The 20525-nt window shown below is 38.4% G+C and overlaps 1 protein-coding gene across 2 annotated transcripts in view; it reads left to right on the top strand.

Annotated features, from left to right (window-relative positions):
* The window catches only part of LOC127578669 (casein kinase II subunit alpha), a 79268-nt gene extending 59784 nt beyond the window's left edge, over positions 1-19484 (top strand). Inside the window, exons 7-13 of one of the 2 annotated variants that reach the window (XM_052030932.1) lie at positions 4569-4652; positions 8066-8176; positions 12374-12475; positions 14336-14436; positions 14567-14715; positions 15062-15151; positions 15288-19484. In XM_052030932.1, the coding sequence (XP_051886892.1) occupies positions 4569-4652; positions 8066-8176; positions 12374-12475; positions 14336-14436; positions 14567-14715; positions 15062-15151; positions 15288-15403 (753 nt within the window). In that variant the 3' untranslated portion in view covers positions 15404-19484. The remainder of the gene's footprint in view (positions 1-4568; positions 4653-8065; positions 8177-12373; positions 12476-14335; positions 14437-14566; positions 14716-15061; positions 15152-15287) is intronic. The other variant, XM_052030933.1, reaches the window with a different exon arrangement.
* The last annotated feature ends 1041 nt before the right edge of the window (positions 19485-20525 follow it).

A 20525-nucleotide genomic window follows, 5' to 3' on the forward strand; every position in this document is an offset into this window, starting at 1 on the left:
TCAAATTTTTTCAGTAGTCTAAAGTCATGATTAAGTTAATGCCTTGTAATCCCTCCTGTAGTTCAAGTTATTTTACAAAGATGTAAACAGTCTCAGGTGATGTGTGTTTTTGAGTTTTTTGTTGATATGAAGTGCCCTTTCCTTACAAGTTGGTTTGCAATTTCTGGGTTATGTTTCTGGCCTTGCTCAATTCTACTACAGTAAACTTGAGAGTGCTGAGTGAAGATCAGCTGTACAAGTACTTCTCTGTACATCCACTCTGACATTTTTAAAGTTGGGAGTAGCAGTAGTGATGTCTACTTGCTGCTAATGTGAAGTGGCCACAGAAAGAACTGGACTCTTTATTAATGGTGCTTGTGTGCAGAGAAATGTACTGTTGCTGTGAATGTTGTTTTTACCGTAGTATTTGCGTGCCACAACTTTTGAACTGAAGTCATTTTGTGATACCAATTAGCAAGCCATTCTGTTCAGGGATAATTAAGGATGGAGAATAAATGCCAACCTTGCCAATGACATTCACATCCCAAAAACACACACATGATTATTAAAAAGTGGTTTAAAGCTGTGATACAATACAGCATCATTTGGATACTGCTTCAAGTGAAACTGCTTTGTATTTGTCCAAAAGCAAACTGTTTCAGTTGTTGGAAATATGAAATAGAAACAAAAAGCACTGGGAGTACTTAGATCAGGCAGCATCTGTGGGGGGGGAGAATCAGAGTTAACATACAAGATCTATGACTTATTATTAGGTCTCGTACATCGGAATTTATATGCGGGGGTTGTACTTCAAAAGTAAGGCAAACTGAAAAGTTAAATGTTTAACTGTCAAATTGTGAGCGCAGCCATTGTCCAATATGGTGGTTGTTTAAATGGCATTTGTGCCAGTAATTTCTAAATATTCTGTGGTGCAAATCTATAAGAAAGCTCTATAGTAAACAAGACAATATACATAATTGTTGCTTATCATTGAAGTTGTCTTTTTTTTTAATCCGGTTGCTTGGAATCTGGATGTTACTAGCAAGACCAACATTTATTTGCACTTCTCTAATTGCCTCAAGAAGGTGGTGGTGAGCCACTGCCTAAAATCCTGCTGTCTTTCTGGTGAAGGTCCTTTCATAGCGCTCTTAGCTAGGAGTTCTCAGATTTAGACCCAGTGACAATAAAGAGCAGCAGCCTATTTTGAAGTCAGGATGGTGGTGTTCCCATGCATTTTCTGCCCTTATTCAGGAGGTGTGGTTGGAATAGCCTTGGTGAGTTAGTGCAGTGCACCTTGAGCCACTTGTGTGTGGAGGGGGTAGGAGGAAAACCAAAGGAATGACCATCATTTTGAAGTAGAGTAGGTCTGCCGACTTCATTACTGCATATCCCTGTTCCTATTCTGCAATCCTGTCTTTGCTTGATATTAGTATGTCATAGGTCTAAGCAACTTAAGCTGATGTTACTGAATGGCAGCATCCCACAGTCAAAGACAATTGCATCAGTGCATTTAGTTTGGAAGGTAGTACTTGCTTTCACAAAATATGTTCATAAAAGGTTTAGTCAGTCCTTTATCTGTACCTCATAGGATTAGCTTCATTAAATCTCTCATATTAGGAAAACTGAAGGTTTTTGCACAATTGCGAATCAACCAGCTGTAATATTTAAATGCCACTGGCACTTTAATATGCTCTGATGCTGACCAAGCCTTTTGGTGAAACTGAACTGCTCTCAGACATGTTGGATTTTTTATGACATGATAGAGGTATATAAAATATTGAGAGGAATAGATAGACAGCCAGCGCCACCTTCCCAGGGCACCAATGCTCAAGATGAGAGGGCATGGCTTTAAGGTTGGGGGTGGGAGGTTCAGGGGAGATGTCAGGGGGAGGTTTTTCACCCAGAGAGTGGTCGGTGCATGGAATGCACTGCCTGGGGTGGTGGTGGAGGCAGATACATTGGACAGGTTCAAGAGTTTGTTGGATAGGCATATGGAGGAATGTGAGATAGAGGGATATGCGGGAGGAAAGGGTTAGATAGTGTGAGGGTGGTTTGATGGATGGCACAACATGGTGGGCCGAAGGGCCTGTTTTGTGCTGTATGGTTCTATGGTTTTTGGTTCTATGACATGGAAGTAGAGTACCAAGTAGCTGGATGAGAGAGGATCATAAAATTGAGAATAAACCACTCAGTCTCTTAAACTCTTTAATTAGATTAGATAGATTGTGGCTTATCTTTCCCTCAATTCCATTTATCTTGTCATAGGTCCATATCATTTGATACCTTTCCACATCAAAAATCTTAAGTCGGTGCTGAAAGCTCAAATTATCCCAAGGTTTGGAGCACTTTTTGGTGAAGGGAATTTGATTCCTTCTTTCCTTAATAGGTGGGTTTTAATTTTATTTCTGAATGGCCAACTGCTAATTTTAAGATTTGTCACCTCATTTTTGATGGCCCTGCTGGAGGAAACAGTTTCTCTCTCTTATTGAGCTCTTTTAGCATTTCACTTAGACCACCTCCCAGTCTTCTTGGCTCCAAGCTCTACTTGACAAGTTTATTTAACCTGTTCTCATAAATAAATCCCTTGGGTATTGGTCTGACATTCAATCACTGCATTAGAATTGTCGTGAGGAGAGCATGAAGATGAAAGCAACTTAATACAAACCATTAGAGTGCTGATCAATTTGGACTCCAAAATTGGCATGTTGTCTGTCGAAAGGTGAGAAAGACCCTACACAATAGACCGTATGAACAGGAGTGACCCTTTTGGCACCATGTACTTGTTCTACCATTCAACAGAATTATGGCTTGATTATGGTTTTGTTCCATATCCCTGATATATTTGGTTAACAAGAAACTGTCAAGCAATTTTTTTCCTAATTGCAATTCTGAAAGATTTTGTTTTTTGTTTGGTTAATGGTTATCTCTATTTACCCTACCTGTTTAGTATCATTTTCTACATCAGCCTGCAACCACTCTGCTTAAATTCTTATGGTTACAGAGTGCACTTTACAATAAATGCTGCATCAGTTCTGCAAGTCTAGTGTGCACAGTGCTGCTTATCCAGAACAGCATTATGGTTTTGTGAACTTATTCTGCAGTGAGACTGCTGGGCCTTGTAGTTTTGGTGCAGTGTTGCTTCCCTGAGACTAAATATTTAATGCTGCAATTGGTTGGTTAGTTTTTTTTTATTTTGGGGCTGTAAAATTTAATTTGAATGGAGGCTGCTTGTCTGTACTTCCTCTTTACACAGCCCAGTTGTTCTCTATTTAGTTTAATTCTTCATGTCTGCAGGCAGCCTGCTGCATTTAAGCTTCCTTGTGGTTTTCCATTTACTTGCATGTAATAACCTGTGTAGGTGATCAAACTGGCAACTTGTTTCTTCACTGTGGCTCTGCAGGTCACAAGTAGCTGTTATATTGTTGTTGGTTTAGAGTGGATAATGAAAGACTGGCCATTCTGTAAGGACAAAAAAGCCAGATAGTGCTATTCTAATTGGTACAAGACACTTCTGCCAATCCAGATCAAACTGCAGTTCTCTCCCTTCCTCATGGTCATTACTTGTCCTTGGGAAGTTGCAACTAAATTACAAAGGGGGCCCAGGTGGTTGGCTATTTGGAAAAATTATGGACATGCATAATGCTTTGAGAGTATTAATTTTAGCCACCATTTCAGTTCCACTGAAAATATTTTAGTGGTAAGTCTACAGTCGGATCTGGTGCCCGTTCGATGACACCATTCCACGATCTGTCACGTTATGCACCAATACAAGTAGTGTATATGTTATGCATCACTGATATACATGAGAGAAAAACTTCTATTTATGTTTTTAATGATCTTGATGTGCTAACGTACTATGCAGCAATGAAGTGGTTTTGATGTAGGACATGAGGTAGCAAAATAGTGCACAGTAAGATTACACAAAAGGAAACGTTAAAAGAAAATACAAGAAGCACTCAGCATGTCGGGCAGCATCTGTAGAATGAGGAACTGAATTAATATTTCAGTTTGAAGACTCTCAGCATATGGAGCTTTTTCATTTGATTTTCATCCACAAACACTGGATTGATGCTGCCAGTTTTCAATAAGTTGGCCAAAATACCAGGGAAATCTCCCTTGCTGTTTAATATTGCAGTCTCAACAGCCACTTGAGAGGTAAGGCTGCTTAACATAATAAAAGAGCATGATCTACTGAGCAGCAGGGCAAAGGGATAGTTGACATTCTGGGTCCCTTTGCCTCTGCAGATGCTGCCTGACCTGCTGAGTTCCTCCAGCAGTTTTATGTTCTAAATCCCAGCATCTACAGTCTCTTGTGTCTCCACTCTTCTTCCTCACTTGGCCTATGATAAAGTAGGCACTCTACCGGATAGGGAAGCCTCAACTATCACTTGGTGATTTTTTTTGGTCATAATTTCCTAAATTCCAGACATAGGATAAGACTTTCTGGTGAAATTGTATGGGGGAAGCCATGCATGTTGGAGGTTCAAGATAATTAATGCTTCTAACATATCAACTAAAATTAGTTACTGATGGGATGAAATCTTAATAGAATTCTTGTATTTCATCTAAGAATAAACCTTTGTTTGCAGGCTCTGGATTATTGCCATAGTATGGGAATCATGCACAGAGATGTGAAACCACACAACGTTATGATCGACCATGAACACAGAAAGGTAACCTGAAATAACCCAATTACTTTAATACAAGAAATATGTGTACAATTTTCCCTTTTACAGCAAGAATTAAAATCTCGTAGGCAATGCATTTTCTGGTTTCTGTAAATCAAAGAAGGCATTAAACACAGGCAGTGTTCAAATTATTTTTTAAGTGTTTTCACATTCCACTCTTTGAGCTGTAGCTGTGGTATTAGAGCTTTCAAATCCTGTAATGTTTGGAATTTTCTTTGTTTTGGAACGGGCATTGTAAGTTGAGCTATATTTTGCAATCTACATTAGTTGCTTTTATGTTCTTCAACTTTAGTTCTAGTTTTGGTAGTCTGAAACATTTGTTGCTGTTTTATTTCTTTGACTGATTTTGTAAGTACTGAGGTTCCTGATCTAGGTTATATAATTTTCAGTATACCTCTGAATGTTTATTCTGCATCTTCCTGTCCCAATTTTTGCACAAGGTCACATTTTATTTCATTAGTGAAGGCAAAAAGTTTTTAGCCAGAGTGAAAGGGTTGGGAATTGGGCTAAATCAAAATTCTTACTGATAAACCAGCCAAGGAAACATTTTTGTTTTAAGTAATACACAGGGAATGAGAAACTGTTGCCTTTGACTTGTTGTTGAACATGTTTTGGAGATGCAATTTATTGGGATCAAGAATAATTCTACGAAAACAGTAAATGATGGATTGTGACAGATAAAGTTTGAGGGGTTTTTCAGTGTACATTCTTTTGTAAGGCTTAATAGAGACCATTAAATCAACTTGGACTAAATGTAGATTAATATATCTAGTTTAGAAGAAAAATGCTATTACCTGTACAAAGCTGGTTTACAAAACTTCTCTTGGGGCTGTGTTTTACTCATGCAAGGATGTTCCTGTTGCTGGTAGGACCATTTATTGGCTGCCTTGGAGGAGGTGATGGTGGTGAGCTGCCACTTCAAACAGCTGCATTGCAGATAAAGGTGCTACGACATTGTTAGTTAGTGAAGTTGCAGGATTTTGGCCTGTGAGTGATTGGTGGTGCTATCAATTATGGATGGTGTGTGACTCGAAGGTGGCAGTGTTCCCTTGCCCTGCTGCATTTACCTTAAAGGGTGGAGATTATGGGTTTACAAGTACTTTTGGAAGCATTAGTGAGTTACTGCCAATCAGCCATTCTGTGACTGCTTAAGCTAGAGACTGGACTGCTGATCAAGCAAGCTGTTTAGTCCGGGATGGTGTCAAGCTTCTTGGGTATTGATGGGAGTTGCATTCATCAAGAGGAGGGTGGTTCTGATTTTTTTTTTTGACTCATGGATGGTGGAAAAGCTTTGAGAAGTCAGGTGATAGTCACTTGCTGATCTGCTTGTTCAGTCAAGGTATTTATCTGGCCAGTGTAGTTAAATTTTTGGTCAATGGATGTTGCCGAAATGCACCATTGGAGAGGGTTCAGAGGAGATTTACGAGGATGATTCCAGGAATGAAAGGGCTTACGTATGATGAGCGTTTGTTGACTCTTGGACTGTACTCACTGGAGTACAGAAGAATGAGAGGGGACCTCATAGCGACATTTAAAATGTTGATGGAAAAGGACAGAGTAGATGTGGCTAGCCTGTTTGCCTTGGTGGGTGAGTCCAGGACCAGAGGGCACAATCTTAGAATTAGAAGGTACAGTTTCAGAACAGAGATGAGGAGAAATTTCTTTAGCCAGAGGGTGGTGAATTTGTGGAACTCCTTGCCACGTAAAGCAGTGGAGGCCAGATCAGTGGGGTCGTTCAAGGAAGAGATAGATAGATATCTAAATAGTCAGGGTATCAAGGGATATGGGGATAAGGCCGGAAATTGGGATTAGAATAGGTTTTTTTTCTCCCCATTCCCCATTTCTTTTTCCCTTTTCCTGGGAGCAAGACTCGATGGGCTGAATGGCCTGCTTCTGCTCCCTTGTGATCTTGTGATGTCCATCATCAAGAGGAGGTTGTTATCTTTTGGAGATGGTGGTTGCTGCTACCTGTGGTGCAGATGTTTTCTTACCATGTTGGCCCAGTCTTGAATGTCCTTTGAAGGTTTGAAAATGGAGCTGAATGCTGCAAAAATCCCCACATTTGACTAACATGATGAAGTGAAGGCTATTGAAAGTGGAGGTTGACTTAAAAGGATTTCATCTCTGTAAGGACGATGGCATAGTGTTTCCTATCAATGCTCTTGAGAATAGATGCATGTACAGGCTGTGGTCAAAGAGGACTATCCGTCAAGTTAGTTCTGTCATCCTGATTTCGATTCAGTCTGTCAGCTTTGTGCTGTAGAGCCACTGTTCATGGGGCATTGTTGTCCCTTCCCCAGAGGATATTCTCTGTCTCTCCTATGCTCAGCGGTTTTTTCCAGGTTGTACATAATGTGATGCACTGGCTCATCAACTGAGGGAGAATGATGCATGGTAATGAGTAGGAGGTTTCCTTGCATGTGTGACCCGATGCAGTGAGACTGGTTCTGGGAGTCAATTTGAAGGATTCTCAGGATTACTTCATGACACAGTACCGCTGTTCCTATGCCCTCTGGTGAGATTGTTCTGTGTGTGGGAAAGGATATACCCAAGAATTTTGAGTTTGGAACGTCATTGAAGTGTTCAACTTTCCAATTTTGGCATGTCCCCAGAAGTAATGGGGAGGATGTACAGGGATGGCTGGTTGGTGTGTCTTTCTTGTGAATTCGGTGTTGAATTCTATGCTGGTGGCACATTCCATTTTAATACTTGTGTTAAAGTGAGAAGTATAACTGTAATTCAACTACCTAAGAGTGGGTGGATGTGCTACTATCTTCATTCTTGTGAGTGAACTGTTATAATTGATGTGAAAGTGCTGTAGATTTAAAAAGTGCAGTCAGGCAGGTTCCTGATCATGGGTCTTGTCAGTGCTGTACAAAATTCTGATAGACGTAACCTGCTATTTCAATGGTGTTGTGTAGGTAAGTGCTTTCTGCTATTGCAGGTGGGGGAAATCAGTGGACATGCCATAGTTGGTCTTGGCACTGGAAGGCCAGGAGAGAAAAGTTGTGTGTGGGAGGATTCAGTGAGGACTTTTTTTGCTTTTGATTGCTGTGTACTGATCCCTGCTGGCAAATGCACTCGTGGGTGTCATTTGAGGAAAGGATTAGATAGTCCGTTTTATCCTCTATGGTCCGGTAGCTCACAAATGCTCTGCATGCAAGCTGGCATTTGAAGCACTAGAGACTTGGATATGAGAATGGAAAACAGGGAATACTGTATCCCTGCAATGCCTGTAGAAAAGATGAGGATTAAATATAGATGTTGGGGTTTGGTAGATGCTGGTGGGAATGTTAACGTAACCATATTAAATGTTATTTCAATTACTTGCTCTGACCTAGTCAGATGAAAATGCGTTCTGCAACAATCTGTTTGTGATTTGTTTTATCTTTGACCAGTTGCGGCTGATAGATTGGGGTCTGGCAGAATTCTACCATCCTGGCCAGGAGTACAATGTTCGAGTGGCCTCCAGGTACTTCAAGGGACCTGAACTACTTGTAGATTATCAGGTAAGGACAAACAACATTTTTGAAATGTCAGCACTAGTCTACAGAATTAATTTGCACTGACCATAAATTTTGTTGGATTGTAACCATGCTACTTTGGTCCATTTTGCAGTTTAGCACACATGTAAATGACTTTGGTATGGAGTAAATAGAAATGCTCAGATCAGCTAACTGCAATGGAGAGAGAAACCAAAATTACGGTTTCAGGTCAATGACCTGGCATCAGAACATAGCAACTGCTGACCCACAGAGTACTTCCAGCAATTTTGTTTTGTCTTTTTCAAATTTGTAGCTTCTGCTTTATTTAAAGCTTTGCTTTTGTTTAAAATGGTGACAATTTTAATATGTAGATAGTAGATGTGGAACGTAGTACAAAAATGTTTAGTTTTATTTGGTTTTGAGCACATTTTCTTTGCATTCAAAGACTTGGGCCACCCTGTGGGTGAACTTGCATTCCATTCAGCCAACGTCATGTGAGTGTAGTAAACATGGTTGCAACAGAGAAAACTTGGCACAGGACACTCTAACCCACTAGATATATCACATGCCACTGAGATTTCATCAACTGTAGAAAGTAAGGATCATGGGATAGTGCCTTGGATGATTATAATACAGTTGATTTATTCAGCTGAAACCTTTACTCGCTGAACACTTGTAAAAGCTTGAGGTTTAGAACCTTGTACATTTTACAGTAATAATATACAAGGATTATCTTAACACTGACTGAAAAAGTAGATTGGCAGATCATCATCTTGATGCTTGATTCCAATCCACCTCAAATAAATGGGATACAAGACCTGTCTGTTTTGTTCTCTTGCATAAAAATATTATCATAACCAAATGCGTTATAACAGCTTTAAATCCTCGGCAGGAATTCAATAAACTTGCTTAGTTGATAAATATCAGTTCAGACAGTTTCAGGTTTTTATCAGTCCTTTGGACCTATCTTACCATTGGACCTTCGTTGAAGTTAGGACCCAGCACAGACTTCTATTCTGACGTTCTTTCCTTAGACTTTCAAGCGAAGTTGCTCAGTCTCTATGCGCAAACCTAAATTTAATGACACTTTGTTTTTTCCTGATTTGTTTTTGTTTATGTTTTAAGCCTTGCCCTTCACCTCATTTTTCTTTACAAAAAGTAGCGAACTTCTTTGGAGAAAGTGATTTCCAGAAATCTTGGTTTCCTGCTAATATTTTCAAAAACAGATATATTGCTATTGTTGAATTTACACTACGATTACAGATGATTTTATAAATGAAGAATTCATCTGCTCGTTTCTAGTCTTGAGATTCTAGGGGGGCAATGAACAATGTTTTTCAAACAGCTCAGTCAGAAAGGATTCTGCACATATAGTATTCCTTAAAATGTAAATCCTAACAACTTTCTTTTCCACTTTATCCGCAAATATCTAAAGTGAAAAAGATTTTAAAAATATAAAGCACTTTTTAAGCATTTAGCAAGAGAAAAGATGCAATTGTAAGCCCTGGGTAAGATGACTAATTGCAAACTCTCAAAGCTTTTTGTTTTGCTCATATGCACCCCAGTCATGTTTTACATGAGCCAAACCTGACAAATCATATGGTCAATTTTAAAAAGCATAACTTATCACCAGCTGTTAAGCGTCTTCCTTGCACAGGTTAATCACTTTTCATATTGTCTTAAAACAGGACTTTTGATTTAACTCAAAGGCATTTGCCCAAAAGTTCAGATTAACTTGTTTGATCCAGATTTTCCAAGAATGAGCAGAGTTTATTGTACACAAGTCAGAGAATTTCTCCCTCCCCCCACTCCCCCTCTTGTGACTTGTATTCTGCCAGCCATAAAACTTGTGTTACTGCATAAAATATCCTTAAGCAAAGTACGAAGGGAATGCCTTGGAGAAAAATTTTATTTGCCCCTTTAGGTTTTCAGAAGACCGATATAATTACCTTCACTCTTGTGATGAATGTAGAATATTTGAAACTGGAAGCTTAAACTTGGATGTTGCTATTACTTGCTATCACCTTGGAACTTGTGTTTCATTTGTGCAGTAGCATTAAGTACCAGGAAATGGAAAAATAACCTTTAGGGTTTTCTAGATTAGATCTTTTTTATAATCTTGACATGTTATACACATTGAGCAGCAAAACGATTTTAAACACCATTACTGCCCTGTGAGGTTGAGGTTGTCACTGGTGTGGTGAGATGCACCTGATGAAATAGCAGAGGGATCTAGAGGCAACATTGTACAGCAGCTAATTACATGGCAGTGTTGGTACTGAATGCCTTGTTGATTGTGGGGAATGGCATTGAGAAAATGTGATTTGAGTCAAACATTTTGATGGTGATCCAAAGTAAATATCGAGACACTTTAAGAGAATCCATTTTTATGATGGTGTCAGCTTCTCAAAGGAGAGCTGGAATTGATATTCAGCATACCAACAAAAATAATGTACTTGGCAATTAACAAACAAATATGGTACTGGGTGGACAAGAATGTGACCTTCAGAAAGAACTAAAACCAGACATGGGATTATTTTAGTGAAGTCTACTTGTATTATTTCTGATCTCGTCTATTAGGGATGGCGCTTGCAATGCTGCTTCAAACACCAGAATCTCTGTTCATGTTTAGAAGGATAAAAATCTGATCTTGGGTTACACTTGTAGTCTCCAGCTTTAAGTATGAAAACAAGTGGCCTGCAGCTGATGATTTAACTTTATATAACCTGTAGGATTTACTTAGTTGAAATCATGTTTTGTTTGTCCCATGTTTGGGATTTCTGTACAAGGTTTGATAGGACAGGTGGAGGACTTGTTATGAAAGGGTTTGAATTAGATTTGACGATCGTTGTATGTATATCTTTGGCTTTTTTGCCTGACTTAGATATATGTGAGTTCACTTTGAACCGCAGGTGTTGATCATATAATCTCTGTTTGCACTCCACTTTCAAACTAAGGAAGTGCTGCGCTGTCAGAGGTGCTGATTTTCAAGCCTGTCTCGTGGCTATAAGTTAAAGAACTTATGGTACTTTTGAACCACAATGTATTCTCATGGTTTTGGACATGTTTCTTCTGTGCCTCCTCAGTCCATGCCATTTGAATGTATAATCATCTATTTCTTTACTGTCAATGGAATTTTGTCGTGAAATTGTCTTCCAATTTTCTATTTTATAGCATAGTTAAACGCAAGTACTTTATAACTAAATTATGTTTAGATCTCCTGAATAGGTCAAAGATATTACATTCTTCTGTATCATGGTCGATCCAATTCAATAACTAGCTGAATCATAAATACAAAATAGTCCAGAGTTTGATCATTAGTCCGTGCTGAGTTAACATCTCAACTTATGCATAATGGTTGGTGTTATCACCTTTTGAGGATGGAAAGTGGACCACCATTCAGGGTCCTTGTTCATAATTACTGTCTCATAGTCCCTTTGGAAAGCCTGTCTGAAGTTCAAGTTAATCAGTGATAATCTTGTGTAGCAGGAAAGATTGAATACAGGCCATCCCCGGATAATGAATGAGTTCCGTTTTTACAGACATTCATGAGTCGGAAAATACACAAAAATCACTCAATATTGTAATCACACCTCCACAATATTGTAATTAATGGCATCAAAAGCATGTAAGACTGGTAAGAAAGAACAATCACTAAAAGTGGACAGAGATAGGAAACTAGTTCTGCCGTTCGTAGGAATGAACGCATGTATGTCGGTCTTTTGAATTTAATAATATTATGGGAGCTCGTTCGTATATAGATGTGTCCATAAGTCGGGTGTTTGTAACCTGGGGGCAGACTGAAGTTACTTGGATAAGATACCAGAGTAACCCTAATGCAACCAAATCCCAACAAAAGGTAGCAACTGCAAAAGGCAACGTTAAGAAAAGATAGTATTTGAAGAATTTTATGGATGGAAGGTTTATTAGTTTGGAATTCTCTTTTGTGATAGAATATTAGTGGCAATTGTTTTCCTAAAGGATACATTCAGCACTTGGGCTAATTGTTGCCATGTTTGAACCAGATCAGTGTTTAGGAAAAGATCAGTTGACTGAACAATAGTATTTACTTGTCTCTCCAAACCGTGGAATATTTTACATGGTAATCGTACATTGAAATTCTTTTGAAAATGGATTATAAAGGGATCATATCACTTTTTCAAGTGGTACTCTTTAATTACCATCTCTTCCAAAAAAAAAATTTTGTTTGGTTCATTGCAGATGTATGATTACAGTCTAGACATGTGGAGTTTAGGTTGTATGCTTGCCAGCATGATATTCAGAAAAGAGCCATTTTTCCACGGCCATGACAATTATGATCAGGTAAGAACATTCACTTTATCTTTTTGCAAGGTCCTGTTTTTAAGAATACTTCTTCTTGCCACTACCATGCTATTGAATGGATCTACCACCTGACAAGTAATGGCATTACTATCAGCCTATATGTATTCTGTTTTGTGGTACAATCAAGATTACCAAATGTGCTTCAGTAGAAGTGGTAGTGCTGATCTTCATCAGGTTAGGGTAATTTATCCCAAGCTCCTCGCTGGAAGACACTGCACTTTGTATTCCTGAAAGTTCACATTGAAAGATTTCATTTTGCAAAAGATCATTTCATCAGTTACAGCCATTCCCAACTGGGAAACTAGAGTGTTGAAATTTGTCATTCTCGGTCTGAACAGACATTCAGTAAAGTCGTGGTTGATCAGCATCTTAACGTCCATTTTCCTCTCTGTGGTTCATGAGCCCTTGTTGTCCATCGGTTCCCTACTCCATTTAATGAAATTTCCCTGCTTTCAGTCTGAGATAATTTATTTGTTCTACATGGTGTTATATTCAGACTAAAAACTAAAATTCCATTGCAGAGGAATGATTAGTATGATGTTATGATTAATCTGAGGTGCAGAATCCTGAGAATGCAATGCCTGACATAAAACTTGTTATTAGGTTGTGAGCATAAATTATATATACTGGGATTTAGTTATACATAGTATATCAAAATTATATAAATAGTTCCGTGAAATATGCAACCAGCGTTATGTCAGTTACAAGTGTTCAGAAAGAATTAAGGAAGCATTCTTTGCTGCCTTTTATACCCACTTGCAATCTTGACTCTTCATTTGCTCAGTGATACAAACCCTGCCTGTTGCTGTTCATCACTAAGGTAAATTTTCCTTCACCTTGCTCCTTTGGTGATGCAAGTGGGTGGTCTGTCCTCCCTAAAACTCTGCCAAAGGAATGTGATAATTGAAGATCTTAAAATCCATGTTGGGTGTAGAAAACGTGTTACCCTGCGGGTGGGGGAAAAAAAAGCTTTTGCGTTGGTCTTCGAAAAGTCCTTTACTGGGGCAAGTTGCAAAATTGGTATGGATTAACAAGACAATTTGCCAATCTTAGCTGACCTGTTTTAGAAGGAAGGTACAAGTCCCTCTACCCCACAGCTGTTTTCCCCCCTCCCCCCAACCCTGTTCCCGAGTAAACACCAGTATCTGGTTGTTTCTTAAATTATGTGGGAGTTACCCTTGTCTAATGTGTCACTTCAGGGAGTCCATTTTACTTGTTCCTGTTTTGTAGGAAGGGTTTCTAGATGTCTAAACTTGCTATTTCATGATTCATTAAAATTCAAGCTGTTCTTGTAGATTTTAATACTATGATATAAAATCATTGAAACTAAATCTGGATGCAACTTTACTGACAAACCATGATTAACTATAGTTATAGTGGATTGGAATATTAATCTGATTAGCTCAGTCGGTTTAACATTCCAACCACATTGGAACTGTGTTCCAAGATGAGATACTCAGGGAATGTAGGCACACCTGAGAAATTGCAACATCTTCAAAAGATTGCACTCTTGAAACCAGTGAGTGGATGGGTGTTACATTCTGTTGAGTATGCAAGAGAGCGTCATTTGAACTAGTGAAGCAGTTACTGAAGTTACAAAACACAACTAGTTATCTATTGTGGAATAATTTCTATGTAGCTTTATTTCCCTGATTACACAGACAGTAAAAATATTAATTTGCTATCAAACCATTGCATTCCTTCAGTAAGCTTCTCAGTGGCAACATTGTTATTTTATGAGGAAAATAATTTCAGAAGAGCTAACACTTGTGGTCTGACTCCCTGTATAATCTCTTTTCTCCAAATTATTTCAACTTGTTTTTCCCTCTGTCGCTGAAGTTGGTCAGAATAGCCAAAGTGCTAGGCACAGAAGACCTATATGACTACATTGACAAGTACAACATTGAGCTGGACCCTCGGTTTAATGACATCCTGGGCAGGTTAGTAAACACCTCTTCTGTTTGTGTTAAAATGGGATGATATATCATTTATATTACGGCATTAAAAGCAAATTTAAATAGTGGCTTTATGTTTTGAGAAATTGGATGAACCATTCTGTTTCTGTTTCAGACATTCCCGTAAAAGATGGGAACGCTTTGTCCACAGTGAGAATCAGCATCTTGTCAGTTCAGAAGCACTGGATTTCTTGGATAAGCTGCTACGATATGATCATCAAACACGTCTAACAGCACGAGAAGCTATGGAGCATCCTTATTTTTGTAAGTCCTACTCTTGTGCTGTCTTGTTCAAAGTTCCAGTGGGAAGTACACCTCTCTGCTATTCCACTCAACTGCAAGCCAGTCTCTTATTGCCAGTAAGGCATCTGCTGCTGACAGAAGAGAATATTGGAGGGAATTTGTTGCATGTTTCCTAACAAATTTAAAAAAATATAAAGATTTTCTTTCTTTCCCTGTTTACTGGGAACAGGGGGAATGGATAAAAAGAAGCTTTTATCATAGATTTGAATTAGACATGTCTTCAAAGCTGATTATGTTTGTGTTCGTGGAAAAATCAGGATAAATTATGGATGCTTGTACCAAGTTTTGATTCTGTTTTACTCTACAGACCCAATTGTGAAAGACCAATCCCGAATGGGCTCCTGTGGTAACATGCCAACTGGTAGCACTCCAATCAGCTCAGCCAGTATGATGTCAGGTCAGTTCCACTGCAGTTAGCAACTTGCACCCAATGGTCGGGTTCATCTGTCGGTTGACGTCCACTCAGTTTAAGTCTGTTCTAAAAGCTTTTGTTCTTTCATGAGGTTAATATTATTTAATATGCTTCTGTACAGGGATATCTGCAATGCCAACCTCATCACCACTGGGACCCCTTGCTGGCTCGCCAGTCATCTCTGCTACCAACACCCTTGGGACGCCGGTTCCTGCCACTGCTGGGGCCCAGCCTTGATGTCGCCCTCCTGACTACTTGTAACCCTGGCAACAGCCTGGTCACCCCTTTCCACCCCCTCCTTTCCACCTCACTCCTCTTTGGAAGCACGGGGAACCAGCTGGGCTTGTCACGTCTGAGCAGTTGCTTATGGATTCTCTTCAGTTCAATCATTTTGAAAAGGAAAAAAATGGCTGATTTTTACTTGAGAATTTTTTTTTGTGTTTTGTATGTTACAAACTTAGAGACAGTATACCTCTTTTAGTCCTAACTAGGCCATATGTAATGCCTCTGTCAGAAATTGTTGCCTACACAAAAGCACTTGTTCAGTGTTATCACATTTTTCCCCCAAAGGTTTTTGAGTGGAGTTTGAGCAGATGATGTCAAATTCTGTGAGCATTGTCTGCTGCCATAACTTAGTAACTTGGAAATAATTTATTTTGAAATAATCAATTTTTTTTCATTCAAGTCTTTTTACCAGCAATGGGAATAAATGCAATTTGCAACTTTGCCATTTAAAATCCAAGTGGCCAGTATTGGCTTATGCTAAGAGAGATTGTCTCTGACCTGAAACCTATTGGAAATATTAAATACTGGAAGCACAACATTAATTTATACTGTGGCTTTTCAAAGTACTCTGTAAAACTGCTCTTATTTAAGAGCATCATGAAAGCTAATCCGTTCCTCCTGATTTTTTTTAAATGTTTTTGCTTGGACAAACCAAGTGAACCATGAACTTTCTTCTCCTATTTTTGTCCCAAGCACAGTACACCCTAAAGTTCCTTTGGATAACGCAACTGTTTTCAGAGTTTGAACCATAGTGAACTTGTTTTCAGACTCTTGGACTGAAAGTTTTTAACAGCTTTGAGAATGTTTCCAAAAAAAAAAGGCAGCACCAGTACCATTAATGCCACGTAGACAACACTTTATATGCTCATTTTCCATTGTTTCTACTTTTTTTTTCCAGTTGCCTTTTATTTAACAGCATTAAAGGGAAGTGGGGATGTTGAATCAGAAAACAGAGGTTCAGCTTTTTCGGGAGGGTGGGGAAGGAAAATTTGTGGGTGTTTTTTTTTGTTTTAAAGAAAAAATGTTTAGAAGCAGCTGCTGCTGGTGATTAGTGAGATGGCAGTTGAGTAAATACTGTGTTTGACTACATTTTATTAAACAGCCCTGATTACACATTCATCATCCAGTTAGGTGCATTATTTGTTCTTTCCACTCTGCATTTTATCACATGGTTGTTTTCATCTGCCTTCCTCAGATCCATTGGGTCAGACCGGATCATTGGCGAGCTCACTCATGCGCCTGCAGGCTAGAGCGATGAGGCACTTCTGCATCTCAGTTAGTGCTGGGGCTTAATGACATTGTGCATGTTTATATGCAGAAATTCTGTGTTTATGCAGTGGCCATACATTACAATGCTATTCATTGAATGGTGGTACCCTTATACATTCACATATTAGTAAATGCAGAGCAGCGCTGTTTGCTTTGTGATCACCAGTGACCCCAAATTAGTTCCAGTCCAGGAAATATTAATATTTTAGGAGGTATGTATGCTTTATGTTTTAACCACCCATTAAATTGGTTATTCAGGAGCTGCTTTCCTTGGAAATGCAAATTTGGAGTAGTGTTGGAATCTAAAAGCATACTGATATGAAAATAGACAAGATTCTTCTAGTCATTTGTTTTGTGTGGCTCTTGTGTATCCCTTGTTGGGGGTCAGTGTGTGCACTGCATTTGTGGGTAAACAAATTTGGTTTCGATACGGGAACAAGAAATAGCTTCCTCTCAATATACCAAACCTTGTTGACATGCTTGTCTCTTCTAAAACACACCTCATGTAAATAAGCAGCAAAGATCATCACCAAAACCTCTTGCAAGACTTCAGTTTCAAAGAAAACTAAAATGAAAGCTATAGGAAGCACTGCAGTATCTTGATTTATTTTTGTGGGGTGTGAATGGTCTAATATAATCATTGGAATGGTATTTTGGCTTAATATGATGTATATTCTGAAATTATTACTAAAATGTTTTAGCAATGCAAGTTAATAGCCATTTTCGATATTTGACCCTAATTCTGATATTTTCTTAGTATTTTTCATTTAGTTTATTCTGAACAAATTCTAATGAAATTCCCCTCATAATGAGTGCCACAACTGGATTCAAAAGGCTGTGCGTGATGTTAACACTCGTGCTTTCCTTTCTAAAGTCACATTCCATTTGGTGCAGATGGTTCATTAGCACAATGATACAGCAATGCATTGTATATGTTACTGTTTCACAGTAAATATTTGAAACCCCTCTCCTTCCCCTTTATAATTTTATAGCATTTCTGGGCATGGAGTATCAAAACTCCACTAACTGGGTCCAAGATCTGCTTTTCAAATTACAGTAACTTGTCTGAATTTAGGACCTGTGCAAAACTGAAGACTTTTTAATAAAAGAAATGGTAAAATGCCCCAAGAATCTTTTGTGATACACTGCACGTCGTATGACTTGTAGTTTCATTGGTCTGTCTTGGTTTGCATTTAGCAACCTTGTTCTTGTGTCATGGTATATTCAGCTATGAGGAAGAAGATGTCAACATTTACCAACATGTTTGCAATGAAATATCAAGGCTATCAACAAATTGGTTGAAGATGAGATTAACAAAAACTTCCCTCAAAGGGTTAAACTTTACACCACCAGTTGCTATCGAGTCTTAAAGGTTTTTTTTTTAACCTGTTTGATTTACTGCCTCCTTAATACCACTTGGATGTATGGTCCATATTGTTGTACTGCACTTTGCTGATTTTACTGTTGGATATTGCTTTGTCTATTAGCAATGTCATCATAGAGAATCAGCAGCACATAACTCTTAAAACTCATGGGTCCACCTCGATCTTTGTGTACAGTATATTGGTCCAACAGCTTCACTCCTGATGATTAAAATAGTCATCATAAAAAAGCATATCTATTCTTTTGAATTTCCTACCAAATCCAAATGTGTTTGAAGGTTCTAAATGTCAATACAAATCAGGCATTGCCTCTCCTTTTTAAAAAAAACACCTATGGCCATGTACATTTACAGAATTAAATGGAGCTAATTGTTATCCTGCAGTCTTAGGAATAACTAATTTAGATGTGAAATGCATTTTAGACTTGATAGGTGGTTAAAAAATAAATTGCTAAAATTGCAAGTCTCTGTTTTGTTTTAAAATTAATGAGATAAACACAAAGCTTAACAATATTTCATCTGAACTATGGTGAAAAGTGTCTTGGTTTCATTATGGCTAAAATTGAGTTGTCAAATCTTTTGGCAAGACCAATGCTTATAGAAGCCTCTCATTTCTAGAGGTATGAAAGAAAATGGTCCTCCATTTATGTTAGGAATCTTCTGGCCAACAATTATTTGTGGCCTACACTTTTTTTTTGGAAATTTCCTTAAGTATTGATTTCTTTTTGAAGTAAAAATTGTTGCAGTCATTTGAGAGTTTCAGAGTTGGTGTGTTTTCCTTCTAACTTTTTGAGCGGAGTGATATGGCGCCTAAGCAGGTTGAAGATACCTGTTCTTGTCCCTGTCACCTCTAAATTATTACAATTCTTCTACCCCTTCTCTGCCTCTAGATGAATCATCTATTGCATTCCAGAGTTTTTCAACACAGGTGGGGGTGGTAAGGAAGTGGTAGAACTTGACACTAGCATTTCACAATTGTAACCATCGTCAAATCTATTATAAATCTTGCCCTAATCAGTGTTACCCCTTGGAGAAATTATCACAACTGCCCGATTCAAACCCTGCCACCTTCATTGAAGTCTCATCCACACCCTTCATGCTCTAACTTGACCAGAGTTAGATCTGTTGTTAGTATTCTTAAATAGCCATGCTGTACTGGGGCATTCATGACAGCCTGATCATACAAAATCTTACAATGCAATAATGAGTCACTTTGTTGTGACAATGAATACCAATATAGTGCTGTGGCTCTTGTAACTTAACCTTGCGAGCACCATATCAACCTGGGGGTTGGGGTGGACAGCTTGCTGTTAAATGACTGTGTCAAGATTTGTAACCATTAATTCCAAGTAAAAGTAACTGGATAAAAAAAAATAGAAATTATTTTGAAAATTCTGAATCTCTGTTGCATTTATATACAAGTAGTTGTGAATGATTTGTATTTTTTCCCCTGGGGTGTGTTCAAGCACTTTCAGTGGACCACAAACTTCAGATTTTTCATCACTGTAGTGTTTTGCCAAGTGCCTGGGCTGTTAGGCATCTACAGGTTGACAAAAGGATATAGAATGTAATCATGCTTGATGGAATAAACCATCAACCCATTTGAGTAAATCCCACAGAAGCTGCATGAGGAGATCAACTCATTGGAACTTTGCTACAGTATTGAGAGGAAAGAAACGTCTATAATAACATTACTGAATGCTGTTTCATCTGCTACTGGATACAACTTTATTTTGTACATTTATTTTGACACACATAGTTTAAGCACTGTAGATAGCAAAAGAAATATTGCTTGAAGATGTACTTTCTGATTGACTTGCGCTTTCCCACAATAACAAGCAACTGAACGGACGGAAGACTGGTTTGCAGCAACAGTGTATCTTGGTTGGACTTCTGCCATTCATTGCAGAATTGCAATGTTAACTGCATCTGTAAATTGCCTTGTGTTGGAAAACAATTGTGCTTCAGCACCTCTTGCATCATAATTAGATTTTGAAGGTTAAAAGCCAATATTTTACAGTGCTGCTGAATTAACGTCTAATCTGTTTAAAAATACAAGAAAAATCACTAGTAGAAGTAACCTGTTTTTAATGTTGGGAGTTTAAAGAAAACAGGCTGTAGTTTTATTCTTGTTAAACTGAAATTGATAAATATGTGCTAGAGGGGAAACATGAAATTGTGCCATACAGCGTGGGTTTTTTGTTCTGCTTTGGTTGTAAATGTTGAATGAATGCAAATACAAGAATCCTGACAGCTAGCCTGTCCTATCAGTGCCTGGGACAGAAATTCCGTCATCCATCAAAACCTATTTTCCTTTCCTTCAGTATTTTTCTAAACTTGAATAGAGGGGAGAAAAGATTTTGGATGGTGTATAGATTAATTTTGTGAAAAATTTACAACCACAACACTTTGGAAAATGGTGCA

Source organism: Pristis pectinata, chromosome 16 (assembly GCF_009764475.1).
Source record: "Pristis pectinata isolate sPriPec2 chromosome 16, sPriPec2.1.pri, whole genome shotgun sequence".
NCBI classification, from domain to species: Eukaryota; Metazoa; Chordata; class Chondrichthyes; order Rhinopristiformes; family Pristidae; genus Pristis; species Pristis pectinata.